Source organism: Salvelinus sp. IW2-2015, linkage group LG16 (assembly GCF_002910315.2).
Source record: "Salvelinus sp. IW2-2015 linkage group LG16, ASM291031v2, whole genome shotgun sequence".
Lineage (NCBI taxonomy): Eukaryota > Metazoa > Chordata > Actinopteri > Salmoniformes > Salmonidae > Salvelinus > Salvelinus sp. IW2-2015.
Window position 1 is genome coordinate 13,691,102 of NC_036856.1, and position 21,099 is coordinate 13,712,200.

The 21,099-nt window shown below is 41.7% G+C and overlaps 2 protein-coding genes across 2 annotated transcripts in view; one reads left to right on the forward strand and one right to left on the reverse strand.

Annotated features, from left to right (window-relative positions):
- Positions 1-7,478, reverse strand: part of LOC111975623 (serine/threonine-protein kinase STK11) — a 33,371-nt gene extending 25,893 nt beyond the window's left edge. Inside the window, exons 1-8 of the mRNA XM_024004052.2 lie at positions 7,305-7,478; positions 5,834-6,677; positions 5,358-5,441; positions 3,497-3,586; positions 3,248-3,380; positions 3,000-3,136; positions 2,454-2,581; positions 1,564-1,621 (exon numbers count right to left, since the gene is read on the reverse strand). Coding sequence (XP_023859820.1) covers positions 1,564-1,621; positions 2,454-2,581; positions 3,000-3,136; positions 3,248-3,380; positions 3,497-3,586; positions 5,358-5,441; positions 5,834-6,120 — 917 coding nt within the window. The 5' untranslated portion in view covers positions 6,121-6,677; positions 7,305-7,478. The remainder of the gene's footprint in view (positions 1-1,563; positions 1,622-2,453; positions 2,582-2,999; positions 3,137-3,247; positions 3,381-3,496; positions 3,587-5,357; positions 5,442-5,833; positions 6,678-7,304) is intronic.
- Positions 7,479-12,218: 4,740 nt separating this feature from the next.
- On the forward strand, positions 12,219-18,931 carry fstl3 (follistatin-like 3 (secreted glycoprotein)). Its single transcript, XM_024004716.2, has 5 exons — positions 12,219-12,440; positions 14,009-14,194; positions 16,695-16,910; positions 17,043-17,270; positions 17,434-18,931. Exons 1-5 carry the CDS (start codon positions 12,365-12,367, stop codon positions 17,484-17,486), a joined length of 759 nt encoding a protein of 252 aa, XP_023860484.1. The 5' UTR covers positions 12,219-12,364; the 3' UTR covers positions 17,487-18,931.
- Positions 18,932-21,099: the final 2,168 nt, after the last annotated feature.

Consider the following 21,099-nt stretch of genomic DNA (forward strand, 5'->3'; position numbering starts at 1 on the left):
TACCGAGATTTATTGTCCAAAACCACTCCCTTCTCCCAGGATAAATAGCTGCGAGAACCCGGTAAATTATTTATATGAAAAGCATGGCGTGAAATGGAACTGTTAAATTATATGTGATGTCTAAATCTGACTTCGCTACGGCCTCTGCATGATGAATCAATCCTCAGGGTCACTATGGAGCAGCAGRTGCATGTAGACCTATGATCTCATCACGGTAACTTTTTTTTTCTTCCTGTGACAGGTAGGCCTACACTTGCTACAACATAGCCTATGTTACAATAATATAAAGACAGAATGCATGCTTAATTTACCCATCCATCTGGCGTTAAACTGCAGTTGCAGTTTAAAAACAGCCCATCACTCGAATATCTTTACACGCCCGAGCACTCTCTCCATGTCCTCTCTCTCCATCAACTACATTCAAATTGCTTCCAAAACAGATGTTCTAGATTTATATATAGATGTCCCAGTCTACCTCTTTCAGGTAATAAATTCAATGCAGTATCAGCCTTTATATTAGGCTAATTAATGATGGGTTATGCATAATAAGCTTCTAACTTACAGCCGTCGTCTCCTGCACAATACGGAACCTCCTGTGTTCCGCTGGCCTCTCTCCTTAAATAACGCTCCTTAGCTCTTGGAGTCTCATGTAGGAAAAGCTAGACTGGAAAAGCTTGCTGGACATGATTTCTTATACCAATAGACTATTCGAATAGGGACGCAAGCTCTTGTTTCCTGAATGGTAAATACAGCAGCCAATAGAACTCATGGGTAGTTTGAAAGAAGAGCGAACGTGCAATAGCGGTCTGTAGCAGTTATTTGTTCAGACCCTTAACCGTTCAATCTTCGTGAAGAGAAGTGAAAGCCTTTTGCGTCTAATTCTAAACCTATATTATTCAAGGATGTTATTAGAATGATGAAGATAAGGACAACAAAACATATTTCATTTAACTGTTGAAAGCGAGGAAGGAATGAAGCAACAATAGAGAGAAAGAGGAGGTAGGCTCTAACATTAGGGGAAATATTTAAGATATATATGCGTCAGGCTACTGATTACATTACTATTACATTTCAAAATTAAAATAAAATTTGCTAGCCCATACTTGTAACTTTGTAAGCCCCATGGGCTATTATGTTTTTCTGTGGTGCGTAATGTACAGTGGCCTATATCATATAGGTTATGTATTGTAAACAAACAGGAGCTGCATTACCATAAAAGCCTGTTCCAACACAATGGGCCTCACATTAGACCTCCACATGATACAAGAAAGAGGCAGTGGGTTCTSTTTTCTCCTCCCATCATTATCGAAATGATACAATTTGGCCTTCAGCAGAGCACAGATGCAAATGACAACAAATCAATCACTAAAGTGACAGCTTGTTTCCTCGAGCACTTTACATTCATCATCCTATGTTGAAAAGAAATAGATTGTACATCGCTCACCCCCCCCCCCCCAATTAATCTTCGATTGAATTTGCATTTCAATTAAGAGCCCTCTCTTCAGCAAGTATGGAGGTAAATTCAATTGCTGCTTCAGCTAGAAAGGGAGCACGAGGACTTACTTGTGTTGTCTAATGTTTTGTATTGAGAACCTCTTCTCAGGGTCATACTCAAGCATTCCTGGAAGAAAAATACAAAAATAAATTAGACAGTTTCGAAATAATTTGATGAGATGCATTTATTCTTTTCATTATGTCCTTATTTTTGTGCGGTGTTTAAATCAGGYCTATTTGACAACAATGAAAACAGACAATTGAGCATAATGACCGTTTCCACCGAGAAAAACTGAGTGGCTGTCCTTCGAACACATCTTTATCTGAGAAATGTTTAATACACTGCATATTCGCGATGCATCAAAATAACAATTGTTGTGACACAGAAGGTACAATCACCACAGAYCCATCTCCAAAAGAAAAACCTCCAAGAATGAATCACTACTAACTGCTAAGTACATTTGAGTGGTCAAATTAAGTCCAATAAAGAGGAACATTTATAATTCTGTGGCCATACCCTTCTTGTAATGAGTCACGAAACCGGGACAAAAAGACGCCATGATTTGGGGGATTTTCACAAAATGTTATCGACTGAATGGTCCTTTGGAGGAATAATTGTTGACATGTATATCTAAAAGCATATTTGAGAAATAAGTTATCAAAGTTGGCATCCCTCAAATACTCTTACGACTGCAGCTAATGCTTTCATCTCTAATAAGGCTTAATAACATGACATAGAATATTGGGAGTGCCAGCAGCAGTGTTAGTCTAGACCAGGGCTCTTGAACCCTGTTCCTGGAGTTACCCTCCTGTAGGTTCAGTCCAACCCCAGTTATAACTAACCTGATTAAGCTTATCCACCAGCTAATTATTAGAATCAGGTGACCTTGAGTAGGGTTGGAGTGAGTAGGGTTAGTTCTCCAGCAACAAGGTTGGAGAGCCCTGGTCTAGACTCTTACCTCTTAACAGGCCAGAGAGCAGAGGGCCACACTCCTCTGGAACACTGTAGTCTCCCTTCCCAATGTTCTCAAACAGCTTATAGATGTTGTCACCTTCGAAAGGGTACAGGCTGGTTGTTATGTTATAACTGAAAGAAAAAATACAATTCCAAAATCAAGAAGAGTACTTTAATGAAGATTAATCTGCAGGGGCGCAACTTTCACTGGGGATGGGGGAGGGCCCKCCCACATTCTAAAATTGCATTTTTGTCCCCCCCAGTATTATCATTGGAATGTGACACAAAAACATGGCAACAGTGTGGTTTAGGACCATGCGGACGCCTCCGAGCAGTCATGTAGGCTGTTTGGAGTGTTTATCCGACTGGATAATATATATACACATATCACCCACACTTCTAAAACCAAAGTTACGCCCCTGATCATTTGCAATTGAAATCACATTATTAGACAGCAAAGCATGTTCAATTCAATAAATAGTATTTTTCACCCAAGAGGCATGAAATAAATATACCAGCCGAAACAATTAATGTCGGAGTGGCCACTCACAGTGTGACACCAGCAGACCAGATGTCCACTTTGAACCCTGAGAAGGTGTCCAGGCCGTTGGCAATCTCTGGGGGCTGGAAGGCCGGAGAGCCCTGGCTCGTACAACACGTGTCATCCTCTGCAAATGGGTGCAGCGCCTTGGGAGGGAGAACAGGAATACACAGATAATCATTCGGCCCCATAAAGGTAACCCAATTAAACTGCAATATAAAGTGGATATTGGAAAAGTCAGAGGACTAGGGGCTCACCTCTGCTACACCCAGGTCGGAGATTCTTAGTGCGCCATCCGTCGTCAGCAGTAGATTCCCTGGTTTAATATCTTTGTGAACTATTCCTTGGCTGTGCAAATATTCCAAGCCATCTAGCAGCTGGCAAAAGTACCTGGGGAAAAATAGGAATACATCTGCATTAATGTCACTGTTTGGTGTTAGTGTTTGGCCAGATATCTTTAAGCAACATATCTATAACTATTGAATTGAGATGAAAGATACACATACCCATGAGCTTGAAAGACTGGAAACCTTTTCTCATCAACACTGTCCAACATCTCCTGCATTCCACATACACAATATTCCATCACCATATACGTAGGCAGAGTCAAGGAAAAGAGACAAGGTGGCAATGGCTTCATACTGGTAATTTAGCAAGGTGCCAAAACAAACGTGCTATACATCTTCATCACCAAAGGATCTATATTAATTCTACACAAATAACCTTGAATCCTAATGTCTACTACAGTACTGATCAATATGTGGTTGACTGACTAGTCACTAATCCATGAAACTAGCTAGATACACAAAATATAAATCGATCCAAGTCTGGGAACATGCAATGTCCTTGAGAATACATTAATCTTCCTGAATGGACTGAAGATGACAAGGCAATAAAAGCGTACAAATTGTGAAAATTAATGTCAAAACAATACTCATTTCTGTATTCACACTCCTCAGGGTCACTTATAGAAGGCACTCATCTAGCCAGCATCCTCAACCAGAGCGGGGTGGAGAGAGGCGTGAAAGGGGATCATTAGTTCCTATAATAATGTTCTCACCTCAACAATTACCCTAAAATGCCAATTGGGATTTATTTGACCTGACATTGGCAGAATCCTTCATGGTCCTAAAGAGCAAGTCCTAAAGCCATCTTAAGTGTTAACTGTACTAAAATGTATTGGGGAGACCCTTTTAATGTCAGAGACAAAGTTTACTGAGTGTCTATGTGGTGTAGAGCAGCAGACTAAGGACAAGCCAGAGATCATTACAATCAAAGACAGTGAGTTGGGGGGGCAGAAGGTAAATGCCTTGTGAAGTTAGTTAGTCCATCTGATTTAACCTTGCCTTTTTCTCCCTAAGAGGCCAACAGAGACCCCTTGTGGTCATACTGCTGAATTACAGCAACATGAGCTTTGAAGGACAGTGCATAGTTTTTACAGTTGATCTGCATAGCTTACTCGACAACTGTTCCATGGGACAAGATAATTCTCCAGATGTGAGGAAAAAGTCACCCCAAAATAGACTAGCCTAACCCACTATCCACACGTTATTATGCTTGGGCAAATCTTATGCAGTGCTTGCGAAGGCTTTGTTAGTGCGACTTGTATGACATCACTATGGTTTAGATCAGGGGTGGGCAAACTTTGGGTCGAGGGCCACATCGGGATTTTTGAAATTCAACAGAGGACCGCATTTTTTGGGGGACCAATTGTTTGTTAAAATCAATTTGCGGGGGCATCCTGAGTGGCGCAGCGGTCAAAGGCACTGCATCGCAGTGCTTGAGGCATCCCTACAGACCCGGCTTAGATCTCAGGCTGTGTCACAGCTGGCCGTGACCTGGAGACCCATGAGGCAGCGCACAATTGGCCCAGCGTCATCCTGGTTAGGAGAGGGTTTGGCAGACTGAGATTTCCTTGTCCCATTGCGCTCTAGCGAATCTTGTGGCGGGCCGGGCGCAGTGCAACGCTGATGCTGTCGCCAGGTGCACAGTGTTTCCTTTGACACATTGGTGCGGCTGGGTGAAGCGGGCATCGTGTCAAGAAGCAGTGCAGCTTGGCTAGGTCGTGTTTCAGAGGACGCACAGCTCTCGACCCTTGCCTCTCCCGAGTCCATAAGGGAGTTGCAGCGATGGGACAAGTCTGTAACTACCAATTGGATACCACGAAATTGGCAAGATTTAAAATATATATATATATTTATATATTTATATATATATATATATATTTCTACAAAAAAAAAGTACATTTAATGTCTCGATGGCCGGATTCAAGTGCACGGCGAACCGGATAGGACCCGCGGTGCGTACTTTTCCCCCCCTTGGTTTAGGTACTCATGCTAAAGAATAAAAACATTTTTTAAAGGATATATCTTTTGCTTCTCCTCATTATACAAAACTTCAACCAACTGGATAATATTCTTGTGCCTCAATCTTCGTAGCAGCTGAATCTCTCTGTAAAGAAATAAAAGTGTTCAGATATATGGTAATAAGAAAACTGGAGTAATTGCACTATGGAATAATACTGCATTTTCATCAGCACTCACAACAAAAGACACAGGGCAAAAGTAATTTGAACAACCTTCATGTTGTTTTATCTTCTGGCCTTTCAAAGGCAAGACTTATTGAGATAAACATTAGTGTCCTGAAAAGCTCAATTTACATCCCACTTCAATCAATAGTGAGGTTAATTTTACATTCAGTAATTCCTCAGAGTAACTCCTGAAGTATATAATCTGATTAGAAGCATATTCACACACCAAAACAACAAATCCATCAACACAGCTAGCTTATTCTGTAGATCAACACTAAAAGKACTGAAAAGCCATGCAAAGCATTCCACATACTTTTTCACATTTTGCTCCCCATTGGGGATGCGTCTCAGCTTCTTCTTCTTGAGGATCTTGACTGCCCTCCTGCAGAGGGTCTCAGAGTCCAGCATCTCCTTCACCTTCCCGTAGGAGCCCTCCCCCAGCAGGTCTCCCATCAGGTACTTCCCAATCAGCTTMGCCTTCTTCCTCCGCGGCTCGTAGATGACTTCAGTGGAGTCGATGCGGTGGATGAAGGTTTCCATGCACATGGTCAAGTCATTCTCCAAATAGTCCATGTGTTCATGGATGTCCTCGTCATTCATGGTTGCTCCTTCAGCAACTTGACTGTTCTTTAATACTACTGTACTGTTTGTTTCTGGATGCCCTGGGTCGGACAATATAAAATTGCAAGAAAAATATTCCAATATTGAATAATGAAATGCAGGATAATGCAACAGCAGAAAGGCTACAGAATGTTCTCCTTAACCTGCTGACCATGCAGCATTGCTTGAGCAGAGAAGTGAGTGGACTGGGTTTGGGTACTGTCCAATATTACAATGTCTGGCTATGGTATGAGGGAATGGTTTGGTTCTTTGTTCTCTGATGATATAGGCCTATTCCCTCCTTCTTATCCATGTCCTTGTGACACCTGGGACCTGCAGTGTTGTGATGTGTGCAGCTTTCTTTGGTTCTTGGTGAATGTCATGTTTTGGGCAACTTAATTGTGAATCTGGTATATGATTTTCATTGAGTTCTTCTACAATGTTTAGCTGATCAAATTTTCTTCCTCCATCCCATGTACCGAATAAATCCGGGGTACTTGCCAAGACTGCAAAACTGGTCTGCCAGCGTCAATGAATCGTTGCAGGGATCCTCAGATCTGCATTACAAATGCACAATCGCATAAGCATTTTGATGAAATTCACATCATGAGATGGCACCTTCCAAATGCTTGGAATATGACAAATACACACTACCAATGATATGGATGTGCTATCATAACGATTTACATTTGAATACTAGCTCCAATTACAACAAGAAATGCTAAATCTTCTTATGAACATCACATCCATTCAACAACAATAGCAGGTCATGGGTAATATACAGTAATCAGTGAGCTTGGATAGTGCAAATCAGCAGATAGCTAGCGAGGCTAGATAGCTTCCGTACGGGCACACAGAAGCACAATAACATTTCTGAGATTCGATTGATTGTAGCAGCCAACTCGTGTAATAACAATATCTCCCCAACTAGCTAGTCTGTTTGCCAACTAGCTCTTCACTACTGTAACGCTTCGCAGTCATATCCACAAACCAAGCAATGTTATTAGCATTCGGCTAGCTAGCTTAGCAAGCATACATACTAGCTAGCTAGCTATGTGCGACAAACCTGCTAGATAACGTAACGAACGCTACATTTATTTCACGTCCCCTGTCGCCACGTCATTTTTTATAGCATTTGCAGTTACGGGGTACATGTTTTGTATGTTGAAAGAGGTCAKCTTTACCTTGAATGCTACTTGACCGATATCACCGATTGCCCATGTAGAAGTGCTGGATGTCAGAAACGCCTCCATCTTGTTTACATACTCCATGCTCCAAACCAAAGACAGTACAATATGAAGATAGGGTAAAACTGCTTCTCCAATAGAAATCCCCGATCACAGTTGTAGGCGATGTCATGGCGACGTTGACTAGCAACGCGCATGCGTGACAATACGTCATCGTGTCTAATGGTCGTCTCGCGCTAAACTCAAACATATCAAAGGCACTCCTTCGATATAAAGTTGTTTTAGACTAAAATAAAAACGTTTCAGTTTGTCACTTTCTCGAGGTTGGAGTAATAACATGTTCAACTACTTAAGTACTTGTCTTGAATCTAGGTTGTGCATTTAGATTTCAAGAAAATGAACAACTAAGGAATACTTCTTATTTTCTCTCATTAACTTATCAAGCCCCAAACCCCGGCCTGGTCTGTTTGGTCTGTTTCGCAAGCGTTCCCGGAAGTCTCGCGATGTTGGCCTCTGGGTTTAGAAACGCTGTGTCCAAACCATAGAAATTTATCATGCAGAAATATATTTCAACCGCTAAGAATTGTGGTATAAGAATACATGGCGTGATCCTCCGAGGGGTTAAAATTCTCCATATCAAAGTCATACAGTAGTCTGCTACTAAGGTTGGTTATGCTCAAAACAAACAAAAACAAAAAAATACTGTGTTTTTACCATGTGTAGTTTTTTCTGAAGAAACATGATGGTTTCTGTGAGTTGACCTCAATGAAAGCATGTCTATGAGCAAAGGATTGAGGGCCCTGTGAAAGGGCCCTATCATGTCAATATCAGCTGGTGATGCTGCATGAATACATTATTGGATTATGCTAATAAATTATAATAATTAGCTAGATTTTATTCAGCCTTCTCTTATGTGGATGTGATGTTAACACTCACCAGTTGATGGCAGCACTGGTAGATTATATTTTTCTGGAACAAATGCAAAGTGGCCCCAATGATACAGTGGCACATTACTACACAGCCTACAAGTAAACAGACAGATGGATGGAAAGAGAAAAGACAGACATACAAACAGAAGACAGAATATATGATTGATAGGTTGATATAACATATATCCTTAGTCATATAGCTTTGAGAAAACCCTAGATTCCACACATACTTCAATTTCATGCTGTTTCACAACATTTATCCAACTTGAAAGGTCCCATCAGTATTGCTTTGCCATAGATTACATAAATAATGGAGATTTGAAGTGGTTAGTCTGGGTTGTCATGCACTGGCCTCATTATCTGTGTGGCCCAATGATCCAAACCATGTGAGCTGCTGCAGTGACCCAGTGCTCCAGCCCACCCACTGCACCACTCTGACGGGTCCGCATTCCTGCTGTGCCCTAGGGTCTCTGTACAGCAACAGAAGGCAACATCATTCATCACAACTTACAGCAACAGCATATGCTACTTTAATTTTCTCCACCATCAAAGGGACTACATTAATGCCAGAGACAGACAGATGGGAAGATTGACACAACTTTGGCTCCCAAGCAACATCATACTCCACAGAAGAAAGAGGCAGTGAGAGGGGACAGGAGAAAGAAAGGGGGGGGGGGGGGGGGGGGGGGGGGGCTGAAAGGTATTTCATTTCCACAGAAATCAATTGGCTAGCAGCCAGATGTGTCCATGTAGACAACAAGGACGGCTCTCAGATAGACAACCAGGGATCCAGGGATGCAGGAAGAATGATGGAGGCATACATGTGGCTAAAATGGGGCTCACTCTGCCATTCTCACTAGGGGTTCTATCGGTGAAATGAGTGCCAGACAGGGTTACGGATCAACTGATTACATGTATTACATGTAATCAGTTACATGTCATTTGATTGCAAAAAAAACTCTAACTGTAATCAGTTACTTAACCAGCAGAAATATTGTAATTAGATTACAGATACTTTTGAATAACTTGATCATTACTTCAATTCAGAAAGGATGTCGTGAAAGAGAAAAAMAACATTATGACACCTTTCTGTTTTCTCAATGACATTCAATTCAGCGTTGAAAAAAGGCACAAGTTTAAGTTTGTCCCACCTGAGCGAGTCTGACTACAAGTCAAAGACCACTATGATGACACACCAAATGAGTTTGATGGATCCTTTTAGTCTTCTTCTAATGCCTCTTAAGGTGAAAGTAATCCAAAAGTAACAGTAATCAGAGTGTGTTACTGAGTTTGGGTAATCCAAAAAAGTCCAATTTTGGACAGGTAACTAGTAACTTTTAACGGATTACATTTTGAAAGTAACCTACCCTGCCTTGGTGCCAGTCCCCCTCCAAGCCACCACAATCACCTGCCATCACTCTGATACAGATGTTTTGTATCTGCTTCTGCTTCTCTGCCTTGGTGGCCCTGCCGCTGTTGAAGACTGACTTGGGGCCACAAATTGATTTTATCACGTATTAGCTTTAATGTGCCCTCCCTCATAAAAAGTGAAAAAGCCTGTCCCCTAGCTTGCCCAAAGACTGACAACCCATCTCTAATATGTGGGTATTTATCTAACCACATCGAGCTCAGTGGTAGTAGACTGTCTATAGGCAGGATGTGTCTGATTTCATAGGTTAGTTAATGATACAGATTCACTTTGCGTACAGTTTAGGTTAATCTATCGCGCAATAATAGTCTGTATAGTTGAGGAAATTAGGCTCGTCTGCACTGAGGGAAATTAAGAATCATTATTGAATTCTTAAACCATTCTTTATTTTTGAGTTAATTAACCCATAAGGAAAATCTGACACACATCCACAAAGCACTAAGTACTTGTGTAACAGCAGTCTCCCATAATCACATCTCACAATCTGCTGAGTTCCGTTTGGAGGAGAGGACATGCAACACAAACCAGACAGAACCTAGACGACAGAGCCAGACAAGTGTAAAGAGACTGCTTCCATTTGCAAAGAAAATATTCCTAATAAGTCACTATGGTCACTACACTCTTAAAACAATCCAGGCTATAAGAAAAGCTGCATGTCATACTGTGCATTTGGAAAGTATTCAGATCCCTTGACCTTTTCCACATTGTTACATTACAGCCTTAATCTAAAATTGATTAGATCGTTTTTTCCCCCTCACCAATCTACACACAATACCCCATAATGACAAATATTTTTGATATATTTTTGAAAAAACTGAAATATCACATTGACATAAATATTCAGACCCTTTACTCAGTACTTTGTTGAAGCACATTTGGCAGCGATTACATCCTCGAGTCGTCTTGGGTATGACGCTACAAGCTTGGCACACCTGTATTTGGGGAATTTCTTCCATTCTCTCCAGATCCTCTCAAGRTCTGTCAGGTTGGATGGGGAGCAATGCTGCACAGCTATTTTCAAGTCTCTCCAGAGATGTTCGATTGGGTGGCTGGGCCACTCAAGGACATTGAGAGACTTGTGAGGTCCTGAGTGCTCTGGAGCAGGTTTTAATCAAGGATCTCTCTGTACTTTTCTCCATTCATCCTTGCCTCAATCCTGACTAGTCTCCCAGTCCCTGTTGCTGAAAAACATCTCTACAGCATGATGTTCCCACCACCATGCTTCACCGTAGGGATGGTGCAAGGTTTCCTCCAGACGTGACGCTTGGCATTCAGGCCAAAGAGTTCAATCTTGGTTTCATCAGACCAGAGAATCTTGTTTATCATGGTCTGAGAGTCTTTAGGTGCCTTTTGGCAAACTCCAAGCAGGCTGTCATGTGCCTTTTACTGAGGAGTGGCTTCCGTCTGGCCACTCTACCATAAAGGCCTGATTGGTGAATTGCTGCAGAGATGGTTGTTRTTCTGGAAGGTTCTCCCATCTCCACAGACGAACTCTTGGTCACCTCCCTGGTTCTTGGTCACCTCCCTGACCAAAGCCCTTCTCCCCGATTGCTCAGTTTGGCTGGGCGGCCAGCTCTTGGAAGAATCTTGGTGGTTCCAAACTTCTTCCATTTAAGAATGATGGAGGTCACTGTGTTCTTGGGGACCTTTAATGCTGCAGAAATTGTGCCTCGACACAATCCTGTCTTGGAGCTCTACAGACAATTCCTTCAACCTCATGGCTTGGTTTTTACTCTGACATGCACTGTCAACTGTGGGACCTTATATAGACAGGTGTGTGCCTTTCCAAATCATGTCCAATCAATTTAATTTACCACAGGTGGACTCCAATGAAGTTGTAGAAACATCTCAAGGATGATCAATGGAAACAGGATGCACCTAAGCTCAATTTCAAGTCTCATAGCAAAGGGTCTGAATACTTATGTTAATAAGATATTTCTGTTTTTTATTTGTAATAAATTTGCAAACAATTCTAAAAACCTGTTTTCGCTTTGTCATTGTGGGGTATTGTGTGTAGATTGCTGAGGATTTTTATTTTATTTATTTAATCAATTTTAGAATAAGGCTGTAACGTAAAAAAAATTGGGAAAAGTCAAGGGGTCTGAATACTTTCCGAAGGAACTGTATATCCTGTTATCGGTATATACCATTTTTTTAAAGACAGAATTTTGATATTGTTCTTATTGATTATAGCTAACATTGTCCACAGAGCAAATTATCTCTATGTAACACAATTGAAAGCTGAAAAGTGCTAAAGTGGTTCTACATTATTTGAAATATTTATGTGAAAAATTATGTAGTACTTATTTCCATATAATAATTTAAAATGATGCAACATCAATTCGAAATGTGGTATGCCTACTTTACAATCACAATAACATTATCAGAAGATGCATGGTGCAGTTACATCTGTTGCACTCTGGTGAGGGGACGTCTCACGTAGAACACTGTCCGTTCCAGCATTTTAACTGGCTGAGACCATTGCCTATCCCAGCAGCATAACTCAGTGGGTTAGGCCTAAATATTTATAAAGAGGGGAACACCATCACTTACACATTCATTCACTTAAGAGAGAGAACTCTGCAAACTTCTCCATTGGCAAGTTCAAAATATTTGAAACCATTTGCAAAAGGACAAACACATTTTTTTGCAAGTTTTGCKACAACTTTTATTTTAGAACTTTATATTTTCTTGTCACCATGGGCTTTTTGACTGCTCTTTTCGGTGTGACACTTGTTGCTTTGTGTCAAATCTTTGGAAGTTACCATGTAAATGGTGAGTAAAGCTTTTCAAATGTATTTTCTAATAAATTATGTTTTATACATTATGATTAATTATAAAAGTTTTGCAAAAAAAATAATAGTCTAACTTTATTCGTTTATGTTTAAACGTTATTCAAAGTTTTGTATCATTCAAAATTGATAGTAAAAAAAAGTATAATGAAAATAAACCAACTAAAGCCATATTTTTACTCGCTTGATACTGAGAATTCTATATTTACAGAGTGCAGGTGCACATGGTGTTACTACAGCTTAGTAATAATGTATGTATTACATACAGTTAGCTACTTCATCACTGGTTGGAATTAGTATACAGAACTGCATATTTCTGGATTCCAAAGTAATTTTAATGTCTCATTTTGGCTACTTTAGTATATTTTATATATTATTTTTTAAACAATATGAGAGATGTGTAAGTGATGAGTTCTAAAACCTATAAACAAAACTATATGACAGTGCAACAGCAGGTCTCTATTCTCCTGTCTGAATTGGTGGATTAAATGCTGGTAAAGTGTATTGTGTGTGGAGAGAGAGGTCAGCCAGGTCTGGCTATGACTGGTCTGGTCCATTCAGCCCACTTTGATGTAGAGTAGACTGAGTCCTGAATATTGTACAAGTGGGTTCTGGCTCTGAAGTCAACCTAAGTGGGCTATTTGTATTTCCAGGAGGCCATTGTATACATTCAATTATAAACTGGGTGATTCGAGCACTGAATGTTGATTGGCTGACAGCCGTGGTATATCAGACCGTATACCACGGGTATGACAAAACATGTATTTTTAAGGCTCTAATTACGTTGGTAACCAGTTTATAATAGCAATAAGGCACCTCTGGGGTTTGTGATAAATATATATTTACATTTTTGGGGTTTGTTACTTTCACCCATTTTTCTCCCCAATTTCATGGTATCCAGTTGGTAGTTACAGTCTTGTCTCATTGCTGCAARTCCCGTACAGAATTGGGAGAGGCGAATGTCGAGAGCCGTGCGTCCTCCGAAACACAACCCAACCAAGCCGCACTGGTTCTTGACACAATGCTCACTTAACCCGGAAGCCAGCCGCACCAATGTGTCGGAGGAAACACCGTGTACCTGGCGACCGTGTCAGCGTGTACTGCTCACAGGAGTCACTAGTGTGCGATGGGACAAGGACATCCCTGGCGGCCAAACCCTCCCCTAACCCGGACTACCCTGGGCCAATTGTGCACCGCCCCATGGGTCTCCCGGTCATGGCCGGCTGCGACAGAGCCTGGACTCAAACCCAGAATCTCTAGTGGTACAGCTAGCACTGCGATGCAGTGCCTTAGACCACTGCACCACTTGGGAGACCTGGGGTTTGTGATGGCCAATATACAACGGCTAAGGACTGTATCCAGACACTCCACGTTGCGTTGTGCAGAAAAACGGCCCTTAGCCATGGTATATTGGCCATATACCACACCTCCTCAGGCCTTATTGCTTAAGTATGCCTACTTTAAGTATGTCAATCATGTGAAGTCATGTATGTCAAGTATGTAAAAAAAATCCAACTAGACGTGTTATTGTGTTTGTTGTGGTGTGTTCAGCGGGGATGTGCTGGCTGCAGCAGAGCCAGGAGCAGCGCTGTGACATGGTGCTGATGCGTGGGGTCAGCAGGGAGGAATGCTGCGCCGGGGGCCGTCTAGACACGGCCTGGTCCAACACCAGTCTGCCCATCAACGAGGTCAGCCTGCTGGGCTTCCTGGGAATCGTGTCCTGCAAACTCTGCAAAGGTAACAGCACACTACAGTTCCCACAATGACCTGCTGTGAACCAACTGTGTCAAAATGACAACATTAGTCAACCCTATCATCAATGAGGGTGTTTTGCTTTTTCTCAAACTATTTGACTTAAAAGTAGATGCTGATTTATTTTGATTATGATTCCCTACTATCACAATCCTTGACGCTTTATCATTTTATTGCAAGCCACCATCCCAGGAAGTGTCCTAAAGGTACTTCAGACAAGTTAGGTTTGGTTTAAGCTTCTTCATATGGTCCCCCCTTGTTGTCAGCCTCTGACAAAGAAGTGGCGAAATGCAAGATTGGGTGCAGGTCTTCATTTGTCATTGTGGGAAAATGTAGTCACTGAGAAGCAGTGGCCGATCTGAAATGAGAAACAGCTGCTCACATGTAGCACCAAAACCTCCTTACCTTTGTGTTCCTCTCAAAACATTTTTCATACTGCCACATTTCATTTAGATGTGTTGGAGCCTATTTGGATGAATAAGAGATAGATCACATTTAATACATAGCAACAAAAAGCAAAGTAGTTTAGGGGCCACATTTGAGTATAGCTCCAAATGGCAGCTCATTTGGCCATAACCAGACCACCTGTCTTCTTCTTGGGATAACTTTGATCCATATGGAATTTCCAAGCTAAGTTGATTTCCAGAGGTCTCTTCTAAGTTTTTTGAAAACTTAGCTGTGGATCTGGGCCAGGCGTTCCATCTAACTCTGTCCAGCTGTTTTGAGTCGCTTCCACTATTGGAAGCCTTGGCCAGGTATTCAGGTTCACTCAAGGATATTTATTCCTGTCTTTAGAAACTAAGGCACCTGAACATGTGCATGTGATCTCTGGCCAGGGTAGAGAGGATTATTTTAAACCATGTGAGGATGATTAGTGTCAGCAAGGCTGAAGCCTTGAGCAGCTACCAAATACCAATTGAATCGTAGATTCAAAATGCAGTAGCATCCCTGCCAACTAGTGTATGATGGATCATGTTTTTTAATCCAAGATTAAGGCTATTCCAGCATGCTGTTTATTACCAAAACGGTATGAGCCAAATCAACAGCAGCATTAGAATGACATGTCAGCATAAGGAAACAATGAAATGTTCTCATTAATAACATGATGCTTCAATGATAAGTGAATGAACTCAAGTGATCCAGAATGAGAAGCAGACAAGTTATAAAAGACAAGCTACAAAATTCAATCATTTAGCTGCATTTGTATCTCTCTATCGAGAGGCTGGTCTACCACAATGGAATTGTTCACTAATATATCTCCTCAAAGTTGCAGTGCAAATGAATGACATTGAAAAAATGGAATAAATGGGAAATAACCTTCCTCCTCCTCCCTCCTCTAATTCACTCTGCATGAATTATTTCCCAATGCTGGCTGGGACACAGGCCTGGTTGCCTCCCCTCAGAGAAAAAAAAACACATTCCTGTTTACCACAGGAGAAATGTCTGCCACATGCCCAGACGTCTGTTCCTCATAATGTGGAGCACTATTTGGATCATTAGTCCAACTGAAAGAACAAAACTACAGCATCAATGTACATGTGATACTGTGGGGAAGTGCTGTTCTATTATCATACTGTAGCACTCCCTGTCAGACTCAGACTGAACCTCCACAGTTGGTCCTCTTGGGGCTACTGATTTCCAGTGGTTCAAAGCATTCCTGGGTGTTGACTAGAACTCCATGACTGGCCTATCTTTCAATCTGCATTGATTTGTGAAAATGTATAAAATCATAACCGGCTGCCAGTAAAGCCGGACCAAAACATAACAGAAAAAGGGAACTGCTTGGATCCCTGAAAGGGAGGGGGACAAATCTAATACTTGTGTGAGAAACCCAGAGGTAGCAGAGTTGGCCTCTTTGGAGATGGAGAATAACAGGATATTAAAGCAAGTGCTCGCAGAGAAAGGAAATAAAGTCCGTCTTTTTTACAGGATCTCAGGGATCTGGGCCGAACATCACTCTGTATCAGGATCAAACGGGTCCCGAGAAGCCTGTTGAAAAGTGACGATGGTATCTGTGTTGTTTTAGGGTTACAGTACCTGGAGACTTCCTATTGACCTGGCTGGGCCTTGSACAGTCTACTAGTGTCTGTTTAGCCTGCGTTTCCTCCTGCCACATCTATCAGCCTGTAAAACCCAGTGACAGGCCTTTGAACTGGCTCGGTCTGCTCGAACACCCCTCCATCCATCTATGAGACTTAGCCCATTGCAGGGATCCATTCCACTGTCATGGAAACAGGCACAACCTCAGACACATTCCTACAGACTAGACATCCTCGAGCATGACCATAAACAAAATATGTGTTTATTGCAAATGTTTTGCTGGATGAATCATGCTGCAGTGAAGACAACATTTTTCATCCATTTTATTCTGTTCTGTGGAGAATGAATCTTGAGCGTCAGATGATCTGGATCACTTGATGACAGAACATTGAATGTAAGTTAACGCTTTGACAATAATACTGACTTTCTACTCTATGTTGGGCAGAGACCTGTGATGGTGTGAAATGCGGCCCAGGGAAGGTGTGTAAGATGATGGTTGGACGTCCTCAGTGTGTGTGTTCTCCTGACTGCACTAACATCTCCATAAAGCATGCTGTGTGTGGGAGCGATGGGAAGTCCTACCGTGATGAGTGTGCTCTGCTGATGGCCCGCTGTAAGGGCCACCCTGATCTGGAGGTCATGTACCAGGGAGAATGCAAAAGTGAGGACACCTGTGCTTCGAACAAGTTATCTTGCATATGTCAGCAGTTTGGTTATTTTAAGTACTCATTGTGCTACTGAAGCAATATTACACACAATATCGGATACAAATATGTGTCCTTGTTCTGTCCAGAGTCGTGCTCCAATGTGGTGTGCCCGGGTACCCACACCTGTGTGACGGACCAGACTAACAGTGCCCACTGTGTCATGTGCCGCATGACCCCCTGCCCAATACCGCTGAAGTCCGAGGTGCCTATCTGTGGCAATGACAACATCACCTACCCCAGCGCCTGCCACCTCCGCAGAGCCACCTGCTTTCTGGGGCGCTCCATAGGAGTGCGTCACTATGGCAACTGCTCTAGTAAGTCCCCTTCACCTTTCCTGATCTGTCAACACAGCCTAAGTATAGAAATGAATAAACAACCTAAATACATTTTCTAGTGACTTTAGATATTTCGTACTTTGCATTGATTTGGCATGTGTTGGCTGTGCTTGATCTTTTTCTCTTGGGTTCTCTCTCTCAGGTGTTCCGAGGAACACTCTGGATTTGGAGGGCAGTGAGGAGAATTCACTCTAGGGGGACAGTTCTGATGTGGTCCACCTGGTACTACAGTCCACCTGGTAAGAAGATTTCCAAGAGATCACCTTCGGTAGGTGAACCAGTGTTGTCCCGCTGTTCACTCCCCAAGCTCTGATTGATGTTGACATCTTTTTTACAATCACCTATCCCCTCCATATCTACCACCTGTACATAGAATGACGATACATTTGATGTGGGAGAACCTGCTGGAAGAAACCATTTTTATTCCAAAAGGAAACCAATACTGTATTTGTTGATGCATGCAATGTATGTTAAATGGGATGATTTGCTCGTAAAACTGTGGAAACAGATGAAAGGCATATATCTTAAAAAATAAATATCTAGTCGACTTTGAGTAGAGGAAGATATGTGTATATTGTAAATAAATACCACTACTATTTATTGGAGAAGGTATCAAATCTGTTATATTTATGTTTTTACTCTGTATACAAATCCATATATCCATAGGTCAGCTTTTACAAAAAAATGTATATATTGTATTTTGTTTTTAGATGTACATGTATTTCAATGGTCACTGACATTCTTTTATTTCAGAGAGTTGTTTTTATTTTTGTGTTTTTCATATCCCTAAATTAAGTGCATTAGTCCCCTAAAAGCAACATGGCAAGCAACCTCAATTTGTTTGGTTACTGGATACCACATTTAGTATATGTCAACCATGTGAAGTCATGTATGTCAAGTATGTTTCAGTCTTTGTTTGAAGGTGAGGGAAGACTCAGCCAAAACAAAGTATACAGCATGTCTCCTCTTGCTCTGCCTGCACAGAGTATGATACTGTTTACGCTGGAGCCCAATCAAAACTCTGAGCCACCCGCTGATTACTGAAATTAAAAGTTTAGTTCTGTCTGCAGCAGTTTTATTAGGCTGTTTGTTCGACACCAAGCCTTTACAATACTTCCACTGTTGAAGTCTTGGCTTTGTTTATTTCATATGTTTGTAGGTCATACGAGTTCAATATAATGCCATTCGGGTTGTTGAATACACCATAACAGTGGAACTGAAAAATCTGACAAATGTTGTTAGCCTTATCAAATTGAAAACAGAATCAAATTTGTCTGGGAATGCCAAATGACCTCAAGTTAACTCACCGGATCCCCAGACTATGCAGCTGAATATATCTGTTCAATGTTGAAATACTGTCAACCATTTGAACCAAATGGGCAGATAGCTATTTGCAAATAGCTATTGGTTATTGTAATGTGAATGAATAGTGCTTCCCATTTATCTAGATGACATAATTAATTTTATGATAAAAAATAAATAAATACATACTGTTGTTGAATAATTAAAAGTAGTTTATTGTAAATACAACTCCATTTCATGTTCCACGTACCAGTGTACCTACTGTGAAATTTAAATGATAAATGTATCTTCTTATTTTTGTATTTTTGTACTCTCAACATAAACTATAGTATTTGTCATGATGCCTCTTTAATTTCTGGTGCGACTTCAACCGGCATTAAATTCAGCACAAATGAGTAACACCTGTTACACAAGTCAGAATTGTCTCATTGGCAATGACAAGGAGTGGAATGTTAGCTAAAGAAAATGGTACTCAGGCTATGGTCTCTCTGGTTTAGTGTATAATTCCAGACAGGCTTTGTCCTACCCTCTGTTATTAACTATCTATCATACAACATATCACTTACAGTACAGACACTGCATGCACAGTAATTGCCATTCTATATGTAATGTTTATATGCCTTTTGTCAGTCTAAAAATACACACAATAGTAAAGAAATGTATCAATGGCAGTCATTGCAAGCCTCATGTGGCTGCGCGACAAGCTTATATGCACAGCATCTATCACTTACTGCCAAAAGGAGGTCGCGTTCATGATTATGAACTGTGGTGAACTGTCCACGTTAACTACCCTGACAGAAGAGCAGCAGGTGGGCTAGAGTGATGGACGGCTTTTACAATGCTGCAGCCTCTGTGCGTGCAATGGCCCTGGCGCCTGACAGCCCACTGACAGGCCTCAGAGGAGAGGAGACCAGAGGAGAGGGGCGGTGGAGCATCAAAGCAGGGGGACAGGCCCTCGTTTCCTGTCCCTTTGGAGCCTCCTCTGGAGGAGAGGAGGTGGGTGAGGTGAGAGACAGAGGGCCACTGACTGACTCACTTTTCTGTATGAAATACCTTCCTTGTTTTCCTTACTCTGACTGAGAACCACTCCTGGACTGACTGGGCCAGCATCTGGTTTAACTTTGGGAGATGTTTATATTCTGATCCAAGCACCCTTTTATTACATTGGGAAAGGACTTAAATGTTTGCTCGAACGGGCAATAACAATGCCATCGAAAAGTGGTTGTTTTTCTGATATGCATGCATCTTATGTCTTGTTCTCTACTGTAAATTATGTTATTTCCTTTTCTGTTTTCTAATGAAATTATACGGTATCAGATGACATAGCGGGAAGAATGTGTGACGCTGCTAACCCATTCCATTTAGCCTAGTTTACTGAGTTCTGGTACAAACTTTAATGGCCTGATGATCTTGTCATCAGCAACCAAGACCTGACCTCAATGTGATCCAATGGCATGCACCACTCAATAATGCCAGCTCAGTTTTTCATATAGTGATAATTGGCATATAAAAGTATATTCCACAGGCTATTCTATATTACAGTTAAGTACCAAAGGGCCTAAAATGTAAGGAATTTAAAGTAAAGTTTAATTATGGAGAGAGCATGGGAAAATGTACACGCTTTAAGGCGGTGGTTTCCAGACCGTTTTGGGGATGTGACCCATCTAAAGCCTTTTCAATTGTCTTGTGACCCACCCAATAAACAAAACCAATGTTTCTGGCACCAATCTAGACRAAACTGTGACCCAAAGGAATATCTGTGACCGAACAGTAGAACAGAAAACAAATTTATTGTCAATTAGTTGAAAATGAAATGTTTTTCAGCCTTTCCCAACACCTGAGATACKAGAGGAGGTTGGTGGGAGGAGATATAGAAGGACGGGCAATGGCTGGATTGGAATTAATGGAACGGTATCAAACACATCTAACATATGAAAACCACAATTCCATTCCAGCCATTACAATGAGCCTGTCCTCCTATAGCTCGTCCCACCAGCCTCCACTGCCGGACACACACACACATGTCGAGAGGCACAGGGTCAGCAGCAGTACAGTGCCCCTGGATGGAGCGCAATTGTGGGGAGTTACGTGTCTTGCTCAAGGGCACAACAGCAGGAAATGGTACAGCCTTCCAGCTGCCAGTTCACGTCCATTCCCATTTTTGTGTTGCCCGGCCTGGGGCTTGCGATTCGTAACACACCATGATCACATGCTCCACAGAGCAATCTGTTTTCTACACATAAGGGGGCTGTTCTGAAGGCCACTTCCTGAATGGAGGGAGTGGGACTGAGTGTGTAATCCTGCTGTAGATGATGCGTCATGCAAATCCGTGGGTTTTCCCAGAACACACTGCTCTGTTGCTATGAATCTAACAGATGCACAAATCCCTCTGTCAGGAGCTCCAAGTGAAATGTTTAGACTTTGAAACAAACACTTGTAGCAACTAAGTGTACACACTCAAGTTTGAGAGCTGTTGGGTCCATCCATTTTGATCATACACAATTCC

Bases quoted from the DNA above. Each gene is read 5' to 3' on its own strand.
- fstl3 (XM_024004716.2), top strand. From the start codon at position 12,365: ATGGGCTTTTTGACTGCTCTTTTCGGTGTGACACTTGTTGCTTTGTGT. The intron at 14,195-16,694 runs GTAACAGCACAC...TATGTTGGGCAG, and splicing joins GTCCTGCAAACTCTGCAAAG to AGACCTGTGATGGTGTGAAA. The intron at 16,911-17,042 runs GTGAGGACACCT...TGTTCTGTCCAG, and splicing joins GTACCAGGGAGAATGCAAAA to AGTCGTGCTCCAATGTGGTG.